Source organism: Ptychodera flava, chromosome 6 (genome assembly GCF_041260155.1).
Source record: "Ptychodera flava strain L36383 chromosome 6, AS_Pfla_20210202, whole genome shotgun sequence".
In the NCBI taxonomy this organism is placed as follows: Eukaryota; Metazoa; Hemichordata; class Enteropneusta; family Ptychoderidae; genus Ptychodera; species Ptychodera flava.
In genome coordinates this window covers 12,197,855-12,224,456 of record NC_091933.1, presented here as the reverse complement: position 1 = coordinate 12,224,456, position 26,602 = coordinate 12,197,855, and the positions used below count along the sequence as shown (strand labels likewise).

The window sequence follows — 26,602 nt, the reverse complement described above, 5'->3', positions numbered from 1 at the left end:
TTTTTTATTCTAACCCGCTCTGCTTCTCTATATTTGCCCCCAAAAGAGTGTCTGAATAGGCGAAAACAATTTCCACCCAATTAATTCTTCTCTACACAGCGAGGAACGCGGCGGCAGGGACGTCCGCGAAAACGATGCCAATTATTCCACGGCTGAATCCTGGTAGCCGCAAACCATTGGTGCAATTTGTGGAAGGTTTTATCAAGTGCTGTATCCATCGATTGTCAGCATTTACAAAGTTTCATGACATTCGTTTTTTTTGCGTCACGAGTACATTGCAAATTTCAGCATTCAACAACGCGTGTGAAATTTACATATGTACATTACATGTGAAGGCACAGAATCAATTTAATCGTGCGTTGAAGTATCCCATTCTCAGTATGCGTTTCAAAAGAAATCCCTCTGAAAAGCCTATTTCTTCGAGATTGACACTTAAGAAGAAAAGAAAGCAAAACTATGTTCTTCTTATTGAAATACATAAATGAAGAATCACTTTGTATTCTCGGCTTTACCGGCATTATTTCAAATAAATTTTCAATTACTACCTGATACGTCAAATCACTTTAAACTCTGTGTGACGTAGATGTCAACACCGCGGTTTAAACAGCTGCAAACAATCGATCTCTGGCCGCTGGCAGTTTTGTTTTTAGGCATTTATGGAAAATAATGGCTGAGATAAGTAAACAAACAATATGTATCCCCAAGACCAAGAAAGCTGTCTCGGCTCTTTACTTTTCTTTCTCTCCAGTTTTGACGAGCTGATACTTGGCGATTCGAACAAATACGTCACTCACAAAACTTGCCATTTCGATGGAAAAATAATTCAATACTTAATAAACCTACAGGTACTATAGATTTTAGGACCGACTTTGAGCAACGCGCGACTGTATTTGCAGGCCGAAGTTTGCAGTTTTCCGGGAGAATAAGTAGACACATACAGCTTACTTGGCGTAGACAGTTAATACACCTAGAGGCCAACGTATCGCTGGTAATTGATACGCTCAAAACGTATACTATTATTTTGAGTTACCACATCCAGCTGGGTCGTCGAGGTTGCCAGTGATTGTGTCAGTTTCCCTGGGCTATGGAAGAAAATCTCTGGCCGGGTGGAAACCGTACTGATTCTGTGAGAGTCCAGCCTAGAGGCAGTAAGCTACGTTATTGCGTGGGGCAGCTCCGTGAAAAACGGACTTCTTTCCTTTTGTTTCCGCAGAAAAAAAGGACATTTACTTTGATAATGGTGGGTATGGGTGTGAGGCGGTCTCTCCGTGCCCTCTATTCACATTTAATGGGATTGTTAGATGACAATTAGGTTCAGAAGACTACGGCAAAGACCAATTCTGATACTGTGTATGAGCGTGCAGTTTGTCTTATTTTCGGTCATCCCGTGTAAGCGGTGTCTTTTTGTGAAACGTCATATAGCCCTGGCTTTACTTCCAAGAACAGCGGGTCCCATCTGACCCTAACTTTGCAGACTTGGGCGTTTGTGGTAGTGAGTGCACGCAGGGACCCAGGGATGGCATTTGCTGGAACGAGTAAGTGGTACGTGGCGTCTGAACAGATACAATGAGCAATCTAGGTCAACCTATGAGAGAAAGGAATAAAGCTGTAGGTTGAATGAGTCAACAAATCGCCATAAAAAGCATTGAATTAAGATTATACTTACCGCCACCGTTTTTATAGCAGAGGTAGGGGAATCTCCAAACGTTTCCAAGGCCAATGGCGAAGCCAACGCACGACAACAAGAAATCAAATCTACCGGTCCAGTTTCCTCGATCTGGGAGCTCCTCATCCGATTCGTTCTCTGGTGTTTTTTCTTCCAACGCGCACGAAATTTTAGTGTTATTAGCATCCATTTGGACGACAGAGTTCTGCATTTCCATGGCATTGCCGTCTTCGGTCTTTTCTCCTTTCCAGTTGGTCTCTGCTTTCTCGGCGTTCATCTTCAAAGCTTCCAAATCCCCTTACGGTTCAACAAACGGCATGAAAAAACAAGCGACTGTTGAGCAGTGAGTGGAGGCCCGTCAACCAACCCCGTGCGGTGTACCGCGATCGATGAGGACTTCAAAAGGGCAAATCACGAGAGTTGGCTGCCCACGCAGAACGGATTTAGTTAGGTAGCGGTCCAACTTTTATTATCAATGACCACTGTCACTGGATTGTTCTGGCTCCGTCACTGTCGGCGTACACTGTCCACCGATGTTGTTCATGGAGTTCTCGAGTGCTGAATTGCTTACGTTCCACCAGAAAGAAGTCAATTGGGCGAGGGTACTTTAACGCAGGGGTGGAGAAGCGAACCAATGGAATTCAACTGTTACAACCAATAGAAGATGAACGTGGCTGTTGGAGTCAGCTGAGGTAATATAATTTCTGGGGACCCCATGTGACAGATCACTTCATGGAGCACATAGTTTTAGAGATTCAACTCGCTCACCACTGATTCGCCGCAACCTGTCGACTGAATAAACTGGTTCTAGTGTAAGAATGGTATCAAGTACAGCGTGTATGGGGGTGCGTCCCTTCAGGGACGAGATTTCAGATAACGTGTCCATAGGACTCTATGGAAGCTCACCTCCAGTTGTTGAATACTCTGAGAGCTTTATTTACATAATGAAGTAGAAGATCGGCGGCGACGACGTCAACGACAACGACGACGCGCGACGAGGCACGACGAGGATGATGTTGCTGATGATCATGACCATGCTAATGATAACAATGCTGCTGACACTTTTGTTATTGCTACTGATGTTGATTATGATGGAGATGATGATGATGGTGATGATAATGATGATGATGACGATGACGATGATAATGATGATGATGATGATGATGATGATGATGACGATGATGATGATGATGATGATGATGATGATGGAAGCTGCTCGTTTATACTTCTATTATAAGTCACATGAATGAGCCACTGTTCCATTGCTTTCAGTGCGGTCTGTCTAGGTAACGACTGCATATGACTACAACAGTTTCAAGTGTGAACGTCATACAGCGAAACTCCATGAACTTTTTTGCCGTTTCTCTAGGTGTAATGGAAACTTATGTGAATCGCAGTTCAGATTCATGGGATGTATGTATTCTCATGGGACCATAATAATAATTAAGTTTCGATAATCTTGTTATTTTTATTTACCCACCTCCCCTTCCTCATTATTTATACTCTCCCAGAGTTTCTCATAAAAGTGATCGGTAATAGGGTAAGTGTATACCACAAGGCCTGATTTTCGCGTAGGTCACAGAGCAGTAAAAAGTCAAGTCGGTTACGCCCATACTCCCCACGTCCACGGCCAGCCAAGGCCTGGCTTTTAATAGCTACCCCACCCAACCCACCGACACAGATGGTTTTGATTCGACTCCGTTGCTCCAATAATACACACTTTGTTATCGCGGTAAACGGCGCACAAATTGATGGCGACAAGCAGTGGATGCCAAGAGAATGTCGCCGATCGAGGGGACAAGTTCGTTCACCGCACCGGTTTCAATTTCGCTTTTCCAGAGGCCCTGTTAATAGCTTTCTATAATACACGCAATTATTGTGTTATTCATGAGAAAAAAACCCGGACAGCTATAACGTGTGAACTTTTCGCAAATAAATCAAGATTTATTATGTGAATGTCGAATCTATGTAATTGAGTTTTACGAGATACCTACCGTTCCCTGTCGTACGAGTCTGAGATATCTAAGCCTACTCTGGGCGGAATCAATACATAGCCTTCGATCATCCACTGGTAATCAACAATGGATAATCTCTGTTCAATAACCAACCATCCATTCTCATTTTTTCCCACGAGGAGAGGTTACCTGATCTATTTCACATATAAAAGCTGTATTTATAGCAAATATTTTGCAATGTTTCAACCAGATATATATATATATATATATATATTAATATATATATATATATATATATGCATATATACACATATATACATATGTATTTATACATACATATATGTAATCGTATACATCATATATATATATATATATAAAATATATATATATATATATATATATATATATATATATATATATATATATATATATATATATATATATATATATATATATATATATATATATCCCTCCCGCCAGTTTAATTTACTCCAAAGTTCTGCAGGTTCGCATTAGCGTACAAGAACAGCTGAGCAAGGAAATTGGGATCAATCGATGTCAATGGAAAAGTAGACAGACGACGATTTTTGAAGTGACAAATTGCCGCCCATTGATGCAGTTAGGTTGATCATTTGTCAGTGGCGGATATGTGATGTACACTTGAATTAGTGTCACAGTTGTTGTCAGGTCCGGGTTTTTTTGCCAGAATGTCACCGTGTCACGATACCCCTCTACCTCAATTTTTCCGGGAATTTCAGGCGCCCTCATCGACAAAGCAATCGTAATCACGACTCTTCGCCGGTCCTCTTTCGAACTTAATTTATCGTCTCTTGAGAAATTTTAACTGACATTACCGAGTTTTGAGACCGATAACGACATATAGGACTGGCATACAGTGCTACAAAGACATAAATTTAAGTCCCCAATTTTGGTGCTCTTTCTGTGTCATAAAATAAGCGCTCCAAAGTCGATGCTGGGCTAAGAATAGTTTTGAAAGCGAGTGTAATCTTTCAATTGCATGATATAGGTGTTGGATGCAACGCAATACACTGGGTTTGCAGTTCGAGAAAGCAATCGATTGATCATTAGTAAATATTCCAGGAGACGATAGAAAGTATATATGACCTGTCTGTATGTTGGACTGCAGATATCCTTTTTCGCGGCCATTTTCAAGGATTACCTCACATAAATTATATCCGAAACAATACAAAAAATTATATTATGCCAGTAGATATCGACTTCGTCCATATAACGCATTCTTTATAACAGTCAGAAAACTCACTTTCCATTAAGCATAGGACATACTGGCCTTGTTATCAATGTAGTCTGTATTTAGACACTTACAGTCGACGTTTGCTTCCCGATTCATATCAATACCCGAGTGGCGGTCTATGAAATGCTACGCTTTGAGCTGAGGCCTATGGGGAAAACAAACCTATAAGTCAATACGCCAAACGGTCCATTACACGGATCAACCTGCCGATATGTCTTTTCGCAGATCTGTTGTTTATCAGCAAACGAGTGGCCGTAATTGCAGGTCCTTTAATGAGCCATCACTTCCCGGCCTATCTTTTTCAATCAAGTTCTAAGGAGTTCCGAATTCGAAGTCACACACTCATACAGCCCTACAATGATTCTGCTCGACGTTCGGCTCCAGATCCGAGATTAATGTACGTCAACGTCATCACTTACCACTGAAAACACCGCAAGCCAAACTCAACTTCAACCAAAAATCGAAGAGAACGTTGCCAACGGTCAATTACATGTTCTTGACCAATTATATCATCATGTCAACATACATGAGTACTTTGTAGGTCAATGTGAACGGCATCAAGTAAAATCTCAGCACAGTCCCTCGTGGGCTATTCAGCTCTGGAACTATTCGCCCCATAGACGAGTGTACATAAGCGAGAAACAGCCCTTATGTACACTCGTCTATGGGGCGAATAGTTCCAGAGCTGAATAGCCCACGAGGAACTGTGATCTCAGCACCTTTCAGACTTTAAAATTTGTACGTGGCATGATTTGTCTTCTGAAATCTGCAGCAGTGGATTACTTTCATGAAACGTATTTTTTAGAAATATATCCAATCAAGTTATATATATATATATATATATATATATATATATATATATATATATATATATATATATATATATATATATATATATATATAGATATATATATAATATACGGACACATTCGAAGATAAGATAAGTTGAACCATTCGTCTGATGATCGCTACAGAGAGCACATGTAGCGTGAAACTCTGAGTAACGCCTAAGTCTTGTGTTCTACTTGTTATCATTATATATATATTATATATGTATATATATATATATATATGTGTGTGTGTGTGTAGTATAATATATATATATATATTATATATATATATATATATATATATATATATATATAGATATATATATATATACACAAAATGTATACAATGGCCCTCCCGGTTATCACCATAATGGCTTTATGGCAACCTCTGAACTTGGGCACAGAGAGTACGGATATAGAGAGTATATATATATATAATATATATATATATATATATATATATATATATATATATATATATATATATATATATATATATATTATATATATATATATATATATATATATATATGTATGTATGTATATAAAAGCAAATAATGGATTCATCAAAGTGAACCTGATCGGAATGCGGATAGCATACCTTCGCTCAAAAATTGACTGTTTCGCAAGTCTCTAATTTGTTATTAGTTATCCGTCGGTTGCTAATGCACTATATTGTCTACACCTGCAAACCCATCTCTTTCTTTCTTGAGATGTGTCGGAATCACCCATCCCATTGGAAGATGCGACGGTGAGTATAACCTCCACGTCTTCTAAGGAGACACCTTTGGCTCGGTTCGTTCTATTTACAGAACACGAGGCATGCCTACAATCGCCTGGGTAACCAAACAGAGTCTGGTTTTGAGATCACATTCTACAAGGAAGCGTGGAGGCATATCATGTGTATTGGCAGTAACGGACGTCATGGAGAAACGAGGTAAAGGGGACTTCATTGAGCACCTGGCCTGGCGTTACCAAGTAAGCCCCGCCATATGTCCTGAATGGGCAGCAAAGCTGTCACCTTTGCTGACCCAACACCTCCCCTGTCACTGATCTCTCGAGGCGCTCTGGTTTGAGTTCAGCGTCCATAACAATAATACAGCTCATTTAACTCTACGAGGAATACATGGACAAGTAACCGTTGGATCCTCGTACACTTTACTGCATTCTTTCAATTACTGTAATCTTTCAAACTGGCAAAAGTCGGCATGAAAAGTCAGTCTCTCTCTCTCTCTCTCTCTCTCTCTCTCTCTCTCTCTCTCTCTCTCTCTCTCTCTCTCTCTCTCTCTCTCTCTCTCTCTCTCTCTCTCTCTCTCTCACACACACACTGTCACACACAAGCAAGAAAGCAAGCGCGCAAACACACATCTACTTATATACTAACTGCCCTCCTTGCTCGGTTGTCACAGTCACTCTGTCATGTAGAGTATCTAGGACTCGCCGGAATATGACATCAAAGGCATTAGCGATTCTGAGACGTCTCGGGAGGATACGCATCGCGCCACATCAGTATAGAAAATATGGTGTTAAAAAAAGGCTGGCAGAATTCCTGTGTTTGTTCCCGGCTGACTGAATCTGTCCCCTTTCACTGCGGGTCCCAGTGGTGCACTTGAGTGCTCACGAGAGCAAGCTGTTAAATAAAGTAGCAAGACATCGGAACAAAGTGATGTATCCTGGCTATTGTGAGCCATCCGAACATCTGTCAGCGGTCCGCAGCCACAGCTATGCCATCATTCAGTTACCTGTGAAAGGGCGGTGAAATAAAACTGCGACAGGACACTCGCACACAGTGTTCACACCGTGGCAGTCACAAAGGAGAATATAACTGAGAAATCGGATGAACTCATGCGGGTGAGAGTTGAGGTCGAGATATTTCCGGTTTGAAGTCATTTAAGTGAAGAAATTTTGTGGTTGCCCAATATCACTACGTGGTCAGATGTATTAATATGCGTTGAGATGATAATAACCAAGCGGTAAGGTGCAATGTGCAAAATTTCTTTCAATCGCATTGCAGCTACATCAAGAGATGAATTCTGGAGCCTTTCATCATTTTCCTCAAGAGAAAGATTAAAGGGCTGTGTCTATGTTTACGTCACAGTTCCAGCGACGAATGAACACACAAGGTAAAGCGTATCGGGAGTACATCTGATTTGTAAACTTAATTATAAGATACGCTGTGGTTGTAAACCGTGATTTTTCCTCGGGGAGAGAGAGAGAGAGAGAGAGAGAGAGAGAGAGAGAGAGAGAGAGAGAGAGAGAGAGAGAATGAAGATGTAACGACTTTTGCGAGACTGGTTTACAGGAGTTCAGTAAAATTAACTTGTAATCCAATGCCGAGATTGTTTTCAAATATATCTAATGGCCACGGTAAACCAACGCAATGAAAACACAAGAAACACATTTTGTTTTGACCATTGACGATAAGCCGACTAACGTTAGTGATCAGATTATCTTTAGGGAGCCGCCATTATTTACGGTCTGGGGGTCGGAGGAATGTGAGGTGGGTCATTCAAAAATTGAAAACTTCAAGGGGGGTTTCTGAAAACGTGGAGAGGAAGAAAGGAGTTACTCAATAATCTGTGCGAAATAAATTGAAAAACCTCTCAGATTGCACCATTGCACATCAATTTCTCAAAATTTTCGATGCGAGAGGGGGGACACCCCCTCTCGCGCTCTCCCCTTCGGATGTTTTTCTAACAGTTTCACAGGAGTAAAAGACAAAGTGAAAACACCTCTAAGATTGCACCAGACTGCACCATTGCACACATCAATTTATCAAAATTTTCCATGCAAGATAGGGGACAGCCCCCTCTGACACTTTTCCCCTCAGCCTCTCGCGTGTTCTCCCCCTGTACTTTCAAATTTTGCCCGGTCAGATATCCTAGTGAAAACCTTGTCATGAAACCCATCCAAATTAAACAATACTATATGGTTGGATACTGGTTATAGCGTGAGCTTTTATATCTGTATTTTGTTGTGACTTTGAATTTCATTTGTTGGTTTCACCTTTCAACTGTCATGAGATAACCGATGATAATCTGGCAGGGTATGGTCTTTACTATTGCTGTACATGTATTTTGTATTTTACAAATATTGGTATTTCACTTTTCTAAGTTGGGGGGGGGGGGGTTCAGTCAAAATTTCTGAGTTAGGGGGTTACTCAAATCCATCATGGTTGGCAGAGGGGGGGGGGGTTACTCGAAATTTCGGGGTTTCCGATGAAATTCCTCCGACCCCCAAGGCCGTAAAATTAACGACGGCTGCCTTATAAGGCAGCATGCGGTAAAAATTAAAGTGAACATTTCACGAGCGTCTAATCCTAACCTTTAACATTAAACCTTCCGTAACTTTCGTTGATTCCAATACAAACTGTAGCCAACCGTGGCCGACCGTCTTTAAATCATGGCCCTTGAACTGAGACAAACGAACCTTTAAAATTTAAATGTGCTTCAAGGCCTCGTCAGCTGGTATTCGTCAGCGTTAATAAAACTCGTATTGGTACAGCACAATTTACAAACCGTAGCGATCCTCTGGCTTCCTGATGTCAGAGGTCGTCTTGTTGGGTCGCCACCAATGGGCTTTGTACACTCAGCTGCCACGCTACGTTGGAAGAAACAGTGTCCGACATATAAAAGGTTATATTGATCCTGCTAGAATACAACATTTTACATCGAGACAATTTATATTCCCATAGGGAAGGTAAGATTTATTCGTAGGATTAAAGCGCCCAAGTAGTTCACTGAACTGAAAGGTGACTTACTGTAGTTTGATAGCGTTTGCGGCCGATTGCAGGGATCTTGTTTTTTAAACTTCTATAAGACTTGAACCTGAGATCAGTGGCGCGTGTCCGAGCCAATGCCATTGCAAAGATGTGCTCAGAAATCGAGTGAAACCGTAAAATTCCTGTCTGATAAATTGTCAATATTGCACTAGGCAATGGTAAATAACCACACAGAAAAGGAATTACTGCAAGATTATCTTCAGAACTTTTAAAACCAGGAGAATGTACTGCATGAGATACCACATGACAAATACGGAGAACGATGTCAAGCAAAATGAAGGCATCATAGAAATTCATCTCCAGGAAAACAAGTCGTTTTACAGAGCATCACCTACGAAATTAGCATCCATGATTGCACGTACTCCGTCTGGTTGTTTATTTCACCCCTTAGACCTATTCGCAGCGAGGAAAATGGTGCATTCAATTGGAAAAGCGAACGTTGTACACACATCTGTCAACACGCGTCATCATAGAGTTTCTTCCATGCTTTAACATTTCAGACCTGAGGCAATAGGTGTCGGGGACGTCCACTGCATGCGGCCCTTGGAGTTGTTGTCATAAAAAGATCGAGGCCTTTATTCAATTTGATATAGTGTCAAAAGTTGCTGAAAGCAGGGTTTACCAATCTTATTAGTCGCTGAAAACTCATTGAAATGCACTGAATTGCTTGACTGTGTTTTTTTAAAGAACTGTTAACCTTTTCTTCAGGAAACCACTCTGGAACTTGTAGGATTATGATCATGTTTCAAACACATACAATGACTGGTGATGATCGATTTTCTGCATGGCTTTTTTTTCTGTCCTTGGGCGACGAAACCTCAGTGAACATAATCCGAGGGGAAAACGACTTTTAATTCCGTATTTCCCGATTGATTACTCTTCACAGACTAACCTTTATCGCCCTGGATTGCTTTACGGGTCAGTCAATTATTTCCTTTCTGCGGAAACTGATTCTATCACAGGGAGAGTGCTCTAGGGTTGTCGCTGTGAAATGCAACAAGTATTTCTCGGCAAGCGGGCGCGGGGACTTCTATATATGACCGCAATTAGTTGAATGTGAAATGTGTTTAGAGTGAGCGCGAGGTTGAGTGAGCAGGTAAAAGTTTATTTACGACAGACTCAAATGCTGCACTGTTACAAGGCAAGAATTATGTACTCTTTATATTCATATTTATTTACTCATATGAATCGAATATCTACAGACTCTTATTAGTTATAGTTCTAGGTCAATCACCTTGGACCTAAACGGACTTCAATATGAGCAGAGTTCAAGGAGTGATCAGTGATAGTAGCCACCGATCACGCTATGCAACCACGTGATTCAGCAAATTTTAATCGGACAAGATGTATTTTGCCTGAAATAGAAAGTATATCTTAAGGAGCAATCAAGGACTGTTAAAAAACCAGCGTTCATTAATTACGGACAATCACTCGATGTAATTATGAGACCTTAACATTGTATGGACATATATTTCAATCTGTGCCCAGTGGACGACCATTTTAGTAAATCAGTACGATTAGATTCTTTGTAATTTCCCTCTCTTGAGGGATAATTTTACGAAAGAGAACACAACACGATCCTGCTGGGCACGTTACTGTATGGTGAAATCAAGCCAGTAAACCCTCCTCATACCAGTCTAACTCCTTGTCAGACTCTGCTTTGTTGATCGCCAAGTACCTCATCGCACGAGTTCCTCAAGTATAGACGATACGTCAGTATCAGCACACATACGCACCATTGTGTACAGGGACTTCGAAAGCCTTCCATTCAAAAGCAAGAATGGGCGTGCATAATTGCTGCTTTTCTTTTTTTGAAAGGTCGACGTTACCCTGGATAAACGGGGGTCTTTTCAAGTCATTTGTCAGTAAATGTCCCTTACGTATATCCATGAAAAGCATGGAGTTGTCAATGTGGGGGTCACTGTTCAGAAATGACTCTTTTGACCTTTGACCTCCTAAAACCGAGCACAGTAGCAGTGAACAAAACAAACTCATGATGAATAGAAGTGGTTGTCACCACCGAGTTTGTTTCGCTTGTACATTGCACACCAGTCATCTAACACAGAAATTTACAGAAATTGAAATGACCCTTCTGCCAAAGCACGGCAGAAGGACCTCCAAGCACCAACAACGATGGCAGCCTGGACAAAACTGATCCAGTCCTCTTTTCAACTCTTTCATCAATGTGACACGGACTCTTTCAGTCTCCACTGGGTTTTTTTTGATAAGCTGGTTGGAGCGCGCAGATAACGGAAGTGCTAAGAAAACGTTGGCTGGTACAATCATAATGACAACCCGCGATCTCGCGAAGAAGTAAATACAACTTTTTTCACACGCTTCGTGCGGGTAAAGACTTTACATGCTTGCAGATGACGATATTTGTTGTCTTTGAATTTGAACTCATCCCTTCTTTCAGATTTCTCTGTTACTCTCCTTCACATGGATCGATGGAGGTTGAATTAACGGATGAATAATTCCTTACATCATCTTCATCAATGTCACTGCTATCACTCAACGCGACGATGAAGGACGTCGCATGGGGGCGCTTCGTTCGTCTTCGAACCCTTTTATTTCGGTCTTTTCTCCAGGACCCTTATACTTAGGTCTCTCTTCGTAAAATTGGATACCTTACAATTGCGAGGTAAGTCACTACCTCAACTTCCCCTTCATGGGACGAGAAAGGCTATAAATCTGACAAATCGAAAACCAGCGAAACTATTGAAAAGGGGCAAATGGCTGTCACTCATTTGATTATGGATTTTTTGACGTCGTACCATTTATTTTACTCGATTGTGAAGAAAGCTGAAGACGATAGTGACGAGTAATGTCTTTCTCATTCTTCTCCTATCGCTGTCATGAATGTCAAACATGTCGTGTATATCCTGGCATCGTTATACCAGTGTTTTTGAAAGACTACTCGCATAAACGTTTCTGTGAATACACAACTCTTGCTTTCCCAAACAGGAAATGTCGTCAGAGAGATCATGCATTAACATAATTATTTCACGATGGGTACGGAGAACAGTTCTGTCTGTAACACTACCCACTTAATATCAAATGATATACGGAACGCCATTGCTTCGCTACTTACTGTCTGTAAGGGATACATGACCATTATTTATTTAGACGATTTGGCGATCTCAACTTGAAGAAGGGGACTTTTGCAATATTATAGAGAACACCGCAATCAAATTGCTCGTAATGACCTCTTCAATGGGAGGCTTGTCTTTTTTGAGTGTCTATTCTACTCTGAGTGCTACTGTTTGTGCCTGGTACCGTTTCAAGGAGAGCTTTAGGATTACGTCCTGTATTGCCATTTGTCAAGCGCATATCACAATAAAGTTAGGGAACGAGCACAATTAACGGCAGGGGGGGGGGCGGAAGAGAAAATATGTGGTGCGTATATTTTTTACAGCCCCCCCCCCTAACACCTGCAAAAATTTTAGTGGCCCCCCCCCCCATCACCGGCAACAAAATTTTTGTGGCCCCCCCCTCCCCAAAAAAGAAAGATTACATAGGTACAAAGTTGTACACATATATATAATCCTTATAACTTTTAATATATGCTTTAGTGAAAACAACATTCTTGCATTCTTGAAATAAATAATAAACAAATAAAATAACTTTACTTCAACTGAGTATCTGTATGATGTTTTCAGATGTTGGGGAAAAATGTATAACATGACCGTTGTGATTTCAATGCACTTTCCACAACCCAGTGTCTGCCTTTCTATGACTACCCAAGATATTCAATGTTACTCCACTGTAATGACAGTCTGCCATTGGAATAGTCCTTCATGGGCTAACTATAAAAGACCCATTAATGCCATTTTTTCCTCCTTTTTTTCAGTATTTTTTTCCTGTGTGTCCACTACGTATTCTAGTTCTGAACTGCCTATTAGCCAGTCCACATTCCTGTGTGGAACAGGTTGAATGGTTATTTGAGGAAAACTAGGCAGTCCATAGCAGTCCAACCTGCCACATGCCAGTATTGGAAATATGACATGTTAAAATTTGAACATTCATCACTGGCTATGAATGTGAAATCAGACTCAGCCATGTGAAGTAACCATTCATTAGCAGTCCTATTGAATTCATGATAGAAGGGAAGATTGTCAATGGATTGAATGGTAGCTTACACATGTGGCGGTAAAAATTTAGACATGCATTAATAAACTCCAAGGACTGACTTGTTGTCAATTCTCATGTTTTCACATCCCTATTGTCTATTTAATTTATATAAATTAGGCGGCACTCATGTGTAGAGTTGATTTTACTTGGGTTAAGTTTTTCAGGTGAAATTACTCATGTTTGCACTATAGAAATGCCACATGGGTCACATTTACCAGTTAAATTGTTCATAGACTTAAATATTTAGTGGCTACAGAAGCAACGGTTTGCCATTTTAAAGTGACAGTATAAAGCTGTAATTTTTTGATTTGGTTAATATTTTGTTATGTATCAACTGCACTTACTTCATTGGTTCACAAATTTAAGTTGAATTAGCTCGTTGATATTATCAATACAACCAACATACACTTTGTGTGCATGTATATTATAAAAGTTCACTGTTATTGTGTTCAATTGAAGTTTAGTCCAGACCAAAATGTGTTTACCAACAATAACAATGCTGACTGTACATAATACAGGTTGTGAAGACTGGATATTTGAACGTGTTTTAGAAAATAGAAAACATTAGCAATACTGGCTAACATGACTTTGAAAAAGGAGAAAAACCTGTAGTCGATGTACGAAGAACACAATTTCTGCCAAAATTATGAAGTTACAGCCTATCCCTTAAATATAATTAGCATTGGTTTCATTCATCTCCATTCAAAAAAACGAGACCAGGGATTTCAGTATAAACCAATGAATATGACAAGAGGGAAGTCATGTAGATGGCTGCAAACGTCTGTGAGCAGCCTCTAAAAGTCTAAATTAAATCAGCACAGATAAAATTTTAAACATCGTTTATTTTTATTTTCAAAATGTGCAATAATAAACACATGTTCACCGCTAAATATTCCATATGAGCGGAACCTGCATTCTATTGAAAGGTACTCACATTTCCAGACGTAATATGGTTGGATCTGTCATTAAATTTTTCTCATACGGTCCACGTTTTCGCGTACGTCCGTCAGCAACTGGCTATGATGTGCAGTCATGTACATGTACGTCAGATCATCACACAACGACGAACACACTTGCGACGGTTCTGCATCTGCCATTGTAAAACTTTCGCGATTACAACTTACATAAAACTTAATGGAAACGCAGTACAGGTACTGTTCATCCCCAAACCGTTCAAAAGTCGAGCCGGATGGACTAACGGTTCTGACGATGTATGATGTCGTGACTTTGGAAAGAGTTGTGTTGGAAGAGTGGACGGGACGCAACAGGGTATGAACGTAAGGGTCCCGTAAATGAGTATGCTTGGATTTAACGAGGCTGATCAGAATTGCAACAGGTTCACTTAGTGTGTTGGACGTCCGTATTTTAACTGATCTATTCATATAAAGTCAATTTTTGCTTATTAGAAAAATCTAAAAGAACAGTTTACGCGTACTTGAAATGTCAAATTTTGCGACGATCACGACCCTTGACCTTTCGAATTTGACCAATGCTTTGTGTTCCCACACGATCACATTGCATCTCTCAAATGAGATTGCGCAGATTTGTTGAAGTAATGGCTGTTCAGACCAGCTGAATCTTACGAATTATGGCTGATTTCTCGGTCATTTCTTCCCCAGTGATGACACATTTTAAGTCAAAACAGCAAGTGAGTTAGGTCTAAGTGGTAATGTTTCAGTTGGCATGAAGGTAAAGTGTATTTCCCCGCGACAGTGTTGGATGCAGTGACCGAGATAGCAAGTCGTCGTGGACGATAATTTTCCATTCATCCGGTAAGTATTTGAAATGCATATTTATAAAGGGCAATTACGAAATTAGTATGCCTTATAGAGAGGCTTTTCTCTGCACATTGATGTTTTCCTGGGAAGCTTGGTTTTGTATATGGCCCGACATTTTTAACCTGAGCTTTAGGGGTGAAAAGAAAGTACGTATCTGTATACCTGGACAGGGCGGAGGGAGGTGTACAGTGTGGCCATTAACGCAAAACAAAGCTGGGCTTGAACAACGCCTAAGCTAAGTTTGCGTCCATGGTCTCACTCAGTGCAAAAACACTGCTATAAAAAAAATAGGCGAAATGAAAATATTAAAAGAAAACCAAACTACCGGTAGATCGTAGGATGAACATGGCTATGTAAACTTATGATTGTTTGTACCACCCGGTCTTACTTGCATTTTTTACTTCTTTTGTACATGGTTACTTTTAAAATCCATTGTTAATATGATATTGCCAGGTAAGAAGCCTTGTATTGAAAGACAGAAAAAATATTTAAAAATGTGATGCGTCTTAATTTTCAAGGGACAGCAGCTGTAATTATTAATGAGTTCAATAACTTGTTTGCCTAATGTATTAACATACTTTCTTGTATTGATTCAAATTATGAATTGTGACGCCCTCACTTTGTAAAGATGTACATAAATTAATCAGAATATTGGCTGTGGCAACTAGTCAAGTCAATACAACGTACACAAGCCCAATACATTTCTAGACATATATGTTACACTTTCAATGTATTAATTTTGCACTCGCAAAGATGTATGTAAAAAATTCCTCTATGTGTATGTAACAAATTACACACATGTTCTGAAACTTTATTGTAAAGTTGTCGTCTTAATAAATGTTGCTAAGTTCATTCTCTTCTTTCTGTTTCATTTCAGTGTGCATGTCAGCCAAGGCCCAAGAGAAATTTGGCAAGAATAATCATGACTTACGTAAAGAAGTCTTCAATGTCAAATTTCAAAACAAAATAGGACATGAAAGACAAGACTTGGCCAGAGTTAAATGAACTCTTTTAAAACTAATCTTTGACTAAATCACTTTTCACTGTGTCTATGAAATTTGTTGAAGCCAAAAATTTATTAAATTGGTCATCAGACTTACAGATATGTTTGTGCTTTTTATTTTGAACGTTTGGAAAGGTGAGTCTGCTTGTGTTTGCTGTGTTCAGGTGAGTCAGAGTTGCTTTTAACTCTGTTTGGCCTGTCTTAGTTTTAGGCCAAATATGGTTAAATTACATCTCCAACCAATTGTATCATATAATTCACCGAAAGAGGCTGTGTTAAAGTACTTGATTTTACTGGAATTTGATTTCACTTATTTGATGTTTGCTTACACCTTGCAAACATGCAAATGTAACAATGTTTACCAAATTCATAACGGCAACATCAAAATAAGTAAAATCGGGTGTCAAATCAGTACTTTTCATGGTGCTCTTTTTCTGCCAGGATGACCCTGTCATTCATATGTGCATTCAAAATAACCATTCGTTCACATACATGTGAGTGGATTCAGAATAACCATTCGTTCACATGTATGTGAATGGCTAGCTCATTTAAATATTTCGGCCTATACACATGTTACCCACGTGCTTCTGAAATGAATGTGGACTGCCTGACTGCCCATTCCCTATGCACATGCATTAAGCCATGCCAACTAGCCATGTGAATGCTAATTTCACATGGTACTGACAGGCATTCCTGTTCTATAAGGAATTTCCTATAGCATGATGAAATAACCAGTTTCAACCGAGCCTCTGTATCATTACCAACAATTATTACTGTTGACAAATGAAGTCAATTTTCAATAATAATATTGCTCATTTTACACATAACAACTGCATTGTGAGGTTTAAGACTTGGTATTTCATCATGCTACAAGAAGTTTAACAAGGAACTCCAGCTTCAACAAGGAACAAAAATGCTGAAAAATATTCTCTGTCTGTCATGGTGTAAAAAATTTTGGTGGCCCACCCCTTACTTTCCCTGGAATTTTCATGGCCCACCCCAAGAACACTCATTTTTTTTCGTGGCCCCCCCATTTTCTCTTCCGGCCCCCCTGCCGTTAATTGTGCTCGGTCCCTTAGATATAACGGGACACCCTCTTTAAGGAAATCGCTTGCCACAAACCGCCTCGAGGCAATATTGAAAATCTTTAAAAAGGCGACTACGATGACTGCGGCCCGTTCTCCGTTCTTTGGATTCCGTTCATGGTTTCGATGTTTAATATTTCGGTTTCTATTGAATGACAGTTTAAAGCAGGGGATATCGACTAGGGGATAATAAATCACCCCAGGGCCATTAGAGGCCAGACAATCTGATACAGAATTTTTAATGGAAGATAGAAGCACTCTGACAACATAATGGCTGTCGATAACACTGTATAATGGGTTTACATTAAAATGATATTCATAGATACATATGGCGTCTGTAGCGTTAATGGGCAATAAAGACTGTACATGTTACCTCATGATCAATTTGCTATTACTATGGACAGATTCGAATTGAATTGATAATATCTGTAATAACCGAGGGCTATAGAGGGTCATTCACGTTGGCTGTGTCACATATCTCCCGACAGCAGCTACGTAGAGATTTGAATTGTATTGACAACATCTTTAACTGAATGAAAAGGGGTCGTCCGCCCATCGCGACTATGGTGAGACTGTGCCAGAATGAGAAGCGACGAGTGCACATCAGTTTGACGAAGTTCTTCCCGTCATTATTTGTTTCCCTTGACGAGCGAGGCAAATATACCGTCCTCGTTCTTCAGCAGGTTTTCTGGCGTGTCGTATTCCACTACCTCCCCTTCGCTCAGCACGAGTATCGTGTCAGAATCGAGAATTGTTGATACACGATGCTAGTGAGAAGAAAATAAAAACATTGCAATTGAGTTTGTACGTCCTAACCAAGTACTTTTATGAACTTGCACCAATTAAAAGCATTTTAACATAATGATGGATGGCATTGACTCATACAGAAACAGTTGAACATTGAGTGATAAGATTGAAAAGTGTGGGTCGCATGTTGTGACCAGACCTAACCCGCATAAGCACTGGTGCAACGGATGTCAAATAATAGTACGGTTAATAGCGACCGCCGAGATAGATCTCGCTGTTAAGTGTCACAACATATACGTAGTCCAGAGATACACGTACACCTGTCTCCTAATAAAGGTATCTTTAAGTTAAAAGAAAGCGGTCACTTAATTTTCTAAACCTATGGTAAGCAGTAAAGCTACTATTAAATTATACTCACAGCGATTGTGAGAACAGTCATGTCCTGGAATGCTGTAGCCACCACGTTCTGTAGGATTGCATCCTGCATAATGGGGCACAGAGAAGAACGTGATTTTTAATTGCGCCATCAAGTTTACGTTCAAAATGTTAAACTTTACAGGGCAAGTGACTTTAGCATACGCCCAGACGTAAATGGAATTACAACAAAGGAAGACAATAACCCGTACCAAACAATTGTGGATGGGACGTAATATGGAAACATAGATGAACACCATAATTGAACACGTGATTCAACCTACGCAATAAGTTCAAACTACCAGAAAGCTGTTCGGTGTTCAGATCTTCGATCGACCTCCTTCTTGCTTTTAAGATAATAATACCCCCAAAACTTATAACAAGCTGCTCTAGTTTGTGATGTTAGCTGTACCGGTCACACTCGTACCTGACAGCGTGAACGACCTCCCGGCCCTTCCCTATACAACCTACTCTGACCGTGTGACGACAGTCACGAACACGGGATTCAAATGGAGACGTTGAGGGCGCCCCAAAACATCGATTGTCATGTTGCCGTGCCAGTTTCTCATTCGTTTGTCCTTATAGTTCACACTGTTGAAATACATGTCTGTGCAACACAATATGATCTACTTGTGAATTCTTTCGCTAAACATTTTATTGCTTTTCTTTCTGCAGCCTTTTTTCAATACATAACGCCGCAATCTATGGAATGGGCATTCACGCGTGCGCAAAAAAAACAAACAAAAAAATCCCCCCAAAAACCTGACGAAACAAAAAACAAACAAACAAGTAAGCAAATAAAACAAAACAAAATTACTAGAAACATTGTCTTCAAAAATTAAGACTCATAAATTCACTACGGCCCAAAAGTATGCCTCAGTGTACGGTATTCCGCGAAGCATAATTTCTATCGAACAGCGCTCTCAGCCGGTCGCTATTGACAACGGCGAACATTGTATCAATTTATTTTCAATAGATTATCGATCGAAAATCTGTTTGGGCGCCGCTTGTGCCGGGCGCTCGTGTGTTGAGGTCACGTCATAAACATTTCCACAATAACCCATATATTGACTTATACACTTTAACATCAAGGTATCCGTTGGTTTCCTGTACTGAAATTAAATCGACGACAATTTTTTCAGTTTTGGTGATACTTTTTCGTACGTTTCAGCCTATTTTTGCGCACCTCGGCGTAGTTTGGCGCCATTGTGAACGGGGGACTACACGCGAGTGAGCGAGACAACAATGTATCAATTTCGGACAAAAGGATATCGATCGATAACGTTCACTGCACGATTACAGTGAGACTCTACGCCCGTTCGCCTCTGTTATGTGCTATTTTTGCAGTTTACTGGAATTTTCATAGTTTATATTCACCAAAATTTGGTAATATTATATAGGGCTCAGCCCTTGGTGTCGCGCCAGGGGTTAAGATTGGCAATGTTATTTGTATTGATTCATGATAAAATGTAATTAATTGTTACTTCATAAACGTTTATATGACAACTATGCCCAGTTTCCCTCTGATGAAAGCAGTTCACGTACGTACACGACGTCAAACCCTGCAGCAGAGCAGGTATCGATTTTCTGTAACGTGTAAAAATTTTGGACAAAATTGGCAATTTTTACAATGATAACAGCCTATTGCGTTAAACAAGGGACGTATTATGCAATCATTATCATTGCAATGGTAACCGCACTGCCCACCTTCCACTTGCAAGCTGAAAACTATAGCGTTCCGTCAAAAAACTGGCAATTTTTGAATCTAATTATTGACACAGGGGGCGCTCTTCTATAATTCAATCCCAGCATTCTTTGCGTATGCCCCCGTTCATGTGCACGACAGTTTTCTCCCTTTATCTATATTAACGATATTTTGTATCAGCGACAAGGTGCATAATAACATTTACTGGCTAATAAAAGAGGTATATTTTATAAAAGGCATGTTATATAATAGTAATTTGTTTCGTATTTGTTTATTTACGAGTACTCAAAAAAAAAAAACATGGCGGCGCCCATGAAAGAAGGGTACACTTCCGGTTACTCGCATAGTATATTATGAAGAAGCGCATGCGTAGTCAGTAAGCCGCTGGCGCGACTATAAATTACAACAACCTGACTGGTATTTGGTCTGTACAATTTAAGAGACGCTAACCGATTAAAATGGGTCAATATTAGACCCTGATTCTGCATATGCAAACGCCGTAAGATCGCCATTTTATTGAGGGCAAGAGCAAAAATTCAGCGATCGAAAAATAAAATGCAACTAAAACAAGTTTCGTCGGGAAATTAAAAAAACTAAAACGACAGCAATTTTGTATATATATCAAGGAAACACCGTGCCACTTTCACTATAATTGGTTCAGAATTGAGAAATTTGAACGAGCGATAGTTGTACGGTCTGTTCAGTACATTAAACGCCATCGTTTTCTATGGGAAATCGAGCAGATTAGACACATCGTAAAATGAAAAATACATCTGAAAAAAACCGTTGGTTTAACTTTTTCATTTCGCTGTTATTTTTTATAATATTTGGTATGACACATATCATGAAGGGTAACTAAAACTCTATGGTTTTATTTTTTTTAGTTTCCCTCTTATTTTTATGAAAGACGAGTTGAAGATCGTTTTGCTGTTGACTGTGTTTTTACTTGATTTTGCATATATGTCTCTTATCGCTTACGTATTTTTGGAATTCCCTTGTGAAATTCTTCCCAAAATATTATGATTGTAAGGGCAGCATATACGGGAAATAGGACCCGTTGCTCTTTCATTAATATTTAGATGTGCAGCAAGCAAATACGGCGAAATTTTCAACATGACGCGGGAGGTGAAATTGACTTTCTGAACGCGCACTCCACGTATGTGTGGCGAAAATTCGGGACGCTATTACCGTACAAAAATGGGGCGCCTTTGGGCCGTAGTGATTAGACTTCTTTAGAGCGTTAATCGAAAATTGATGAGAGATAAATTATAAACAACTTGATGGATTAATTGGGGAGGAAACTACTTTCGGAAATCAATACCTCAATAACGCTTATGTTCCTGTGTTCTGTCTCTAGGCATTGTTATGTCATGATGATAATGATGGAATATTTACACCTACCGTCTTCATGTCAATCGAAGCTGTAGCTTCATCCATGACCAGAATCCTGGCTTTACGCAAGAATGCTCTCGCCAGGCAGAAGAGCTGTCTCTGACCAACACTGAAATTCTCTCCGCCTTCCGATATTTCCGATCCTGTAACGGGAATGCAGCGGCAACATGATTAAAATGCTTCAGTATATCAGGGCTGCCCGATAGCAACAACAACGTGCACCATCAAACCTTAAGAGGTTTATGCATCCCAAAAGATTTACACAGTTGGAAACGAACATCTAGTTGTAAACTCCCATCAAAACTCGTGTCAAAGTTCATGGTTATTGCGGAAATAAGGAATGTTGCCAGAGAAACTGACGTGTGCTAGTCGGGGATTTCTGGCCCTTGTGTTATTGACGCCAGCTACGAGTTGCCTTAATGTACGAATCCCCTTTTTAAGCCCAGTCATCTGTAATATCTTCCTCAGTGTCAGTTTTCAATCATCATCAAATATCGTACGGGAGCCGATTTTATAACAGTCGTAAAAGGGAGTTAGTGATTTACGCCGATTATGTCTGGTTTAAAAGTAGTCTTCTTATAGACGCCTGAGTTGTACAGTCTTTATTCCTTTAACTCCTAAAAATTCGATGACCTAGGCACAGTTAAGGGACTGTGATCTAGATTCTTTATTCTTCGAATTGACACGACGAGTGTAAAGCAGAAAGCTAACATGGAGTTTAAGAGTGTCATTAAAGCACATTAAAGCGTTCTCCAATCTGACAGAGCATTCATAATACTACGCTTATATTTGTACGTTGTATCATCCTTCAACACACATATATAATCCACATATTTACCAAGTTGTTTGTCCAATTCCATCACGGTGGATTTCAACTGGGCGATTTCCAGAGCTTCCCACAATTCCTTGTCATCTTTGGTACCTTCCGGATCTAGATTAAACCTGCACATTGACGACGATAGAAGTATTGAAAGGCGAGGAGACAAGACGCGATATTCTACTAGTTGTATACAGATACTTCAAATACTAAATATAATTTACAGATTTATTGACACTAATCCAGTGTCGTTGTACTCTATCATTAAATTGGAAAAAATGGCGGCTTAACAAATTTTTGAGTTAGAATGTAAGACAAGTATGAGGATTTTAATGACCAAATATGAACAATGACCTGCATGGTTACCTCATTGCCTCAGCGAATAATGTAGGATGATCGCAAGTCTAAATATAATTTAGATAGTTGACACTGATCCATTCGTACCGTGATTGGACTGTATCACCAAGTGGAAATCGTGCCTGCACGACATATTTCTACGTTCGAATGTGAGAAGGGTTATCCCAAATATGAAAAAAGTCTGCCATGCATGGTTACCTGATAGTGCCAGTGAATAATATAGGATCTTGAGGAATGATAGCCAGTCTATATGTAATTTACATGACTGACACTAATCTAGTGTCATTGGATTCTATAACCAAGTGGAAAATCATGGCTGCATGACTGATTTCTATGTTTGAAGTGAGAAGGGTAATCCCAAATATCGTAACAAAGACAGCCCTGAATTGTTACCTGATAGTACCGGTGAATAATATAGGATCTTGAGGAATGATGGCCAGTCTCTTACGCAGTGTCAACAATGGTACGTGTGATATATCGATGCCGTCTATACAAACACGGCCTGTTGATGCAAATTACAATATCCAAAATAAGAAAGTGTTATGTTAAGTCTCTTCTTTAATATATTATCATTCATATTATACGAATGGCTCAGATCAAAATTGATCATTTTTTCATAGATTATAGATCTTGAACTTCTTTCTTTTCAGAATTTGTATGACCAGATATCAACAAATAATCAGTAACAATTTTAATTAGAAGTTCGAGACAGTGATAAACATACAATTAGCGATGATTGCTCTAAAGGTTGCAGACATTATTGTTAGACCTGGGGTAATTGTTGCTCGTTTCCTTTCCCAGAATGGGTTATATCGGTCGTAATATAACGTATACTATAGATGAAATAATCTATTTTGTACATTTACCCTTGTATGTGTCAATCATTCTAAAGAGTGATAAGGCAAGCGATGACTTTCCACTTCCGGTGCGACCACAAATGCCGATCTGAAGAAGGCAAAAAAAGAGTTTTTATTGAGTTGTAATTGTTTGTCAGTTTGCCAACGTCAAAACCTATCCTGCAGTATCCCTGTATATTTCAAATCACAGATTCATTCATTCATTCATTCGTCCCTTCGTCCGCCAATCCATTAAACCCATCGAATCTGAGTACCCCAATAAGTTACACACATCTATTGCCACCGACGGGTCCCACTTGTCCGTCCATTCATCCTTCTGTCACCGCCTCTGCCCACCCGCCCATCCACCCACCACCAATCCATCCATCCATCCATCCATCCATCAGTCCATCCATCCATCCATCAATGCATCCAACATATTCATCCAAATCCAAAGGTATACGCTTCTATCCCATGTTAAAACCGAGTAACCATCCATGCATCCTACCGTCCTTCCGGCCTTTAATCACAGATTCATTCATTCATTCATTCATTCATTCATTCATTCATTCATTCATTCATTCATTCATTCATTCATTCATTCATTCATTCATTCATTCATTCATTCATCCCGGTTATATTGACCAGCCTATCCATACATAAAATTATCTTCCAAAGTGTTGAGATAGGAAGTATACTGTACCACTGTACGTATCTTTTATTTAGTCATTTGATTTTGACAACCTCTCTCGTTCGCTTTGTACGTGGTCTTCAAACGCTCTACGAAGGTAAAACTTGACAAGACAGTTTTACCGTCATCAAATGAACACAAACCTTTTCACCAGCTTTGAACTTCAAGGTGATATCGGTCAGTACAGGATCAAGGTCAGCGGCGTAACGGACGGAAACATCTTGATAGCTTACGTCACCATCAACCGGCCACTCAGAGGACGGATTTAAAGTTCCTTTGTGAAAAGGAATAAGGAATCTGCTCAAGTATTTCCAAATATGGCATTTGAATCAAGTACCGTGCAAAATTTAAATATGACACATCAACAGGTCACCCCATATTGGTACGCTTCTGCACAGCAACTCATTAAACAAACATGAAAATTAATAAACAAATGCATAGAGCAACACATTTACTTTTAAAGTTAAGAGTGTTCTTTTCAAAACATGTTATAAGTTGTAAGGTGGTCTAATTTGAATGAAATATCCTCTCAATATCATGAAGAAATTCAAAGTTGCTTATATTAATGCTGCCCGTCTTTTATTGGGATATGAAAAAAGTAGTGGTGCGAGCTCTATGTTTGTATAGAATCAATAACTTTGATGCCTTGTTAAGAAGGCAAATTATGGTTTAAAATAAAGAATTCCGAGAAGCTGTAATGGAACTCTAAACTCTGAAATGATGAAGTTATTGAATAAGCTTCTTTTTGTATAAGTTAACCAAACTGTGTATATTTATCACCAGATTTTCTTTCGCTGTTATATAGACCATGAGTCAGAAATAAAGCCTATAACAATAAAAAACAACAACGAAAGAATAACAAAAACGGAAAGATATGGAAACAGAATCCTTTCCATGCAAGATTTGTCGCGAAAGAAAATAATCATAAAAAGGGAAAATTTTACCTTCATAAGTTTCATTTTCAATATTAGAGTAATGGCTAACTCTTTCTACGGCATTCATCTGCATCTCACAGTCGGCAACTTGCCGAATGAGGAAATTCAATAAACCTGATATCTGATCAGAAAAGGAAAAATTGCTGATTAGAGAAAGGGTGTCATATAACTCGACTTAAGCAGACAATACTATTTTTATGGACATAAAATTGGGTCCGATTAAAAGTTGTATATAAAACAGGATTAGAACTAATTTGGGATAATTGAATTTTCATATTTTGCAAATTTTTCAAAAGTGTTAGATGCATATAGCTGAATGATGCAATATTACAAATAACTCATAAAAACGAGTGTTTAATATAAACGAAAAGCAGATGAGATAACATTTGTAGATTTAATCGACAATACTTCAGAATCCAATTATCCCAAATTAGTTCCAGCCGTGTTATAATTAAATTTCTATTGCATACATTTTGATGAAGCTTGCTTGTCATAAAACTATACCAGTTACACATGTTCTAATGAAAACCAATGTCTGGTTAAATCCATATTGCCGTTATCACCTTCTCCTCTCTCTCTCTCTCTCTCTCTCTCTCTCTCTCTCTCTCTCTCTCTCTCTCTCTCTCTCTCTCTCTCAAATATCATAAATTCTTGTAACGTTCTTACTTCAGCAAACAGATCGTCAGGAGTCTTGCTGAGAATAAAGTGGGTCAGATTGTACATAAAACCATATGAAGAGTCAACACCGTTAAAAACGTTCACTTTACCTGCAAGGCATATGACAAAGCCAGACCAACAAGACTTGGTTCAAGTCCACCGACAGCTGATGTTATCAGCGTAGCCATTCCAGACACCAAGACTATCAACGAACCGCATATGTCCTGAATGCGAAAAAAATGTACATTTGCATTTGTTAGATTATTTGGCAAGTAACGAGTCATTAGTCAGTTTCTGCTTCCTCTGTTACTTAGATGTTAGCTATGAAGGTCTATAATGCTCTCTCTGTAACCTACTGTGACTTCATGTGTTTTATCCAGTCTGACCGGACCACTGACAATGAGTGTCATGGGTTTACCCACTGGTGAGGATGACAGCTTTGGGTCGAAAGAACAGTAAACTAATGAACGTGAATGATAGGATCAGTCAGTCGCTTTTAAGATGTGTTTTTTAACTCGCTGACTTGAAGTCCACTTCCTCGTGAACCTT

At 39.4% G+C, this 26,602-nt stretch overlaps 2 protein-coding genes across 2 annotated transcripts in view; both read right to left on the bottom strand.

The window, feature by feature from the left end:
• LOC139134852 (sodium- and chloride-dependent GABA transporter 1-like) overlaps window positions 1–3,807 on the bottom strand; it is a 49,604-nt gene extending 45,797 nt beyond the window's left edge. The window contains exon 1 of the mRNA XM_070701917.1: window positions 1,667–3,807. Within this exon, the coding sequence (XP_070558018.1) occupies window positions 1,667–1,943 (277 nt within the window). The 5' untranslated portion in view covers window positions 1,944–3,807. The remainder of the gene's footprint in view (window positions 1–1,666) is intronic.
• A 13,908-nt stretch (window positions 3,808–17,715) lies between these two features.
• The window catches only part of LOC139134848 (ATP-binding cassette sub-family C member 9-like), a 28,827-nt gene continuing 19,940 nt past the window's right edge, over window positions 17,716–26,602 (bottom strand). The window contains exons 22-30 of the mRNA XM_070701911.1: window positions 26,164–26,277; window positions 25,406–25,517; window positions 24,605–24,735; window positions 23,801–23,879; window positions 23,328–23,436; window positions 22,599–22,702; window positions 21,770–21,903; window positions 18,668–18,730; window positions 17,716–18,269 (exon numbers count right to left, since the gene is read on the bottom strand). Coding sequence (XP_070558012.1) covers window positions 18,132–18,269; window positions 18,668–18,730; window positions 21,770–21,903; window positions 22,599–22,702; window positions 23,328–23,436; window positions 23,801–23,879; window positions 24,605–24,735; window positions 25,406–25,517; window positions 26,164–26,277 — 984 coding nt within the window. The 3' untranslated portion in view covers window positions 17,716–18,131. The remainder of the gene's footprint in view (window positions 18,270–18,667; window positions 18,731–21,769; window positions 21,904–22,598; window positions 22,703–23,327; window positions 23,437–23,800; window positions 23,880–24,604; window positions 24,736–25,405; window positions 25,518–26,163; window positions 26,278–26,602) is intronic.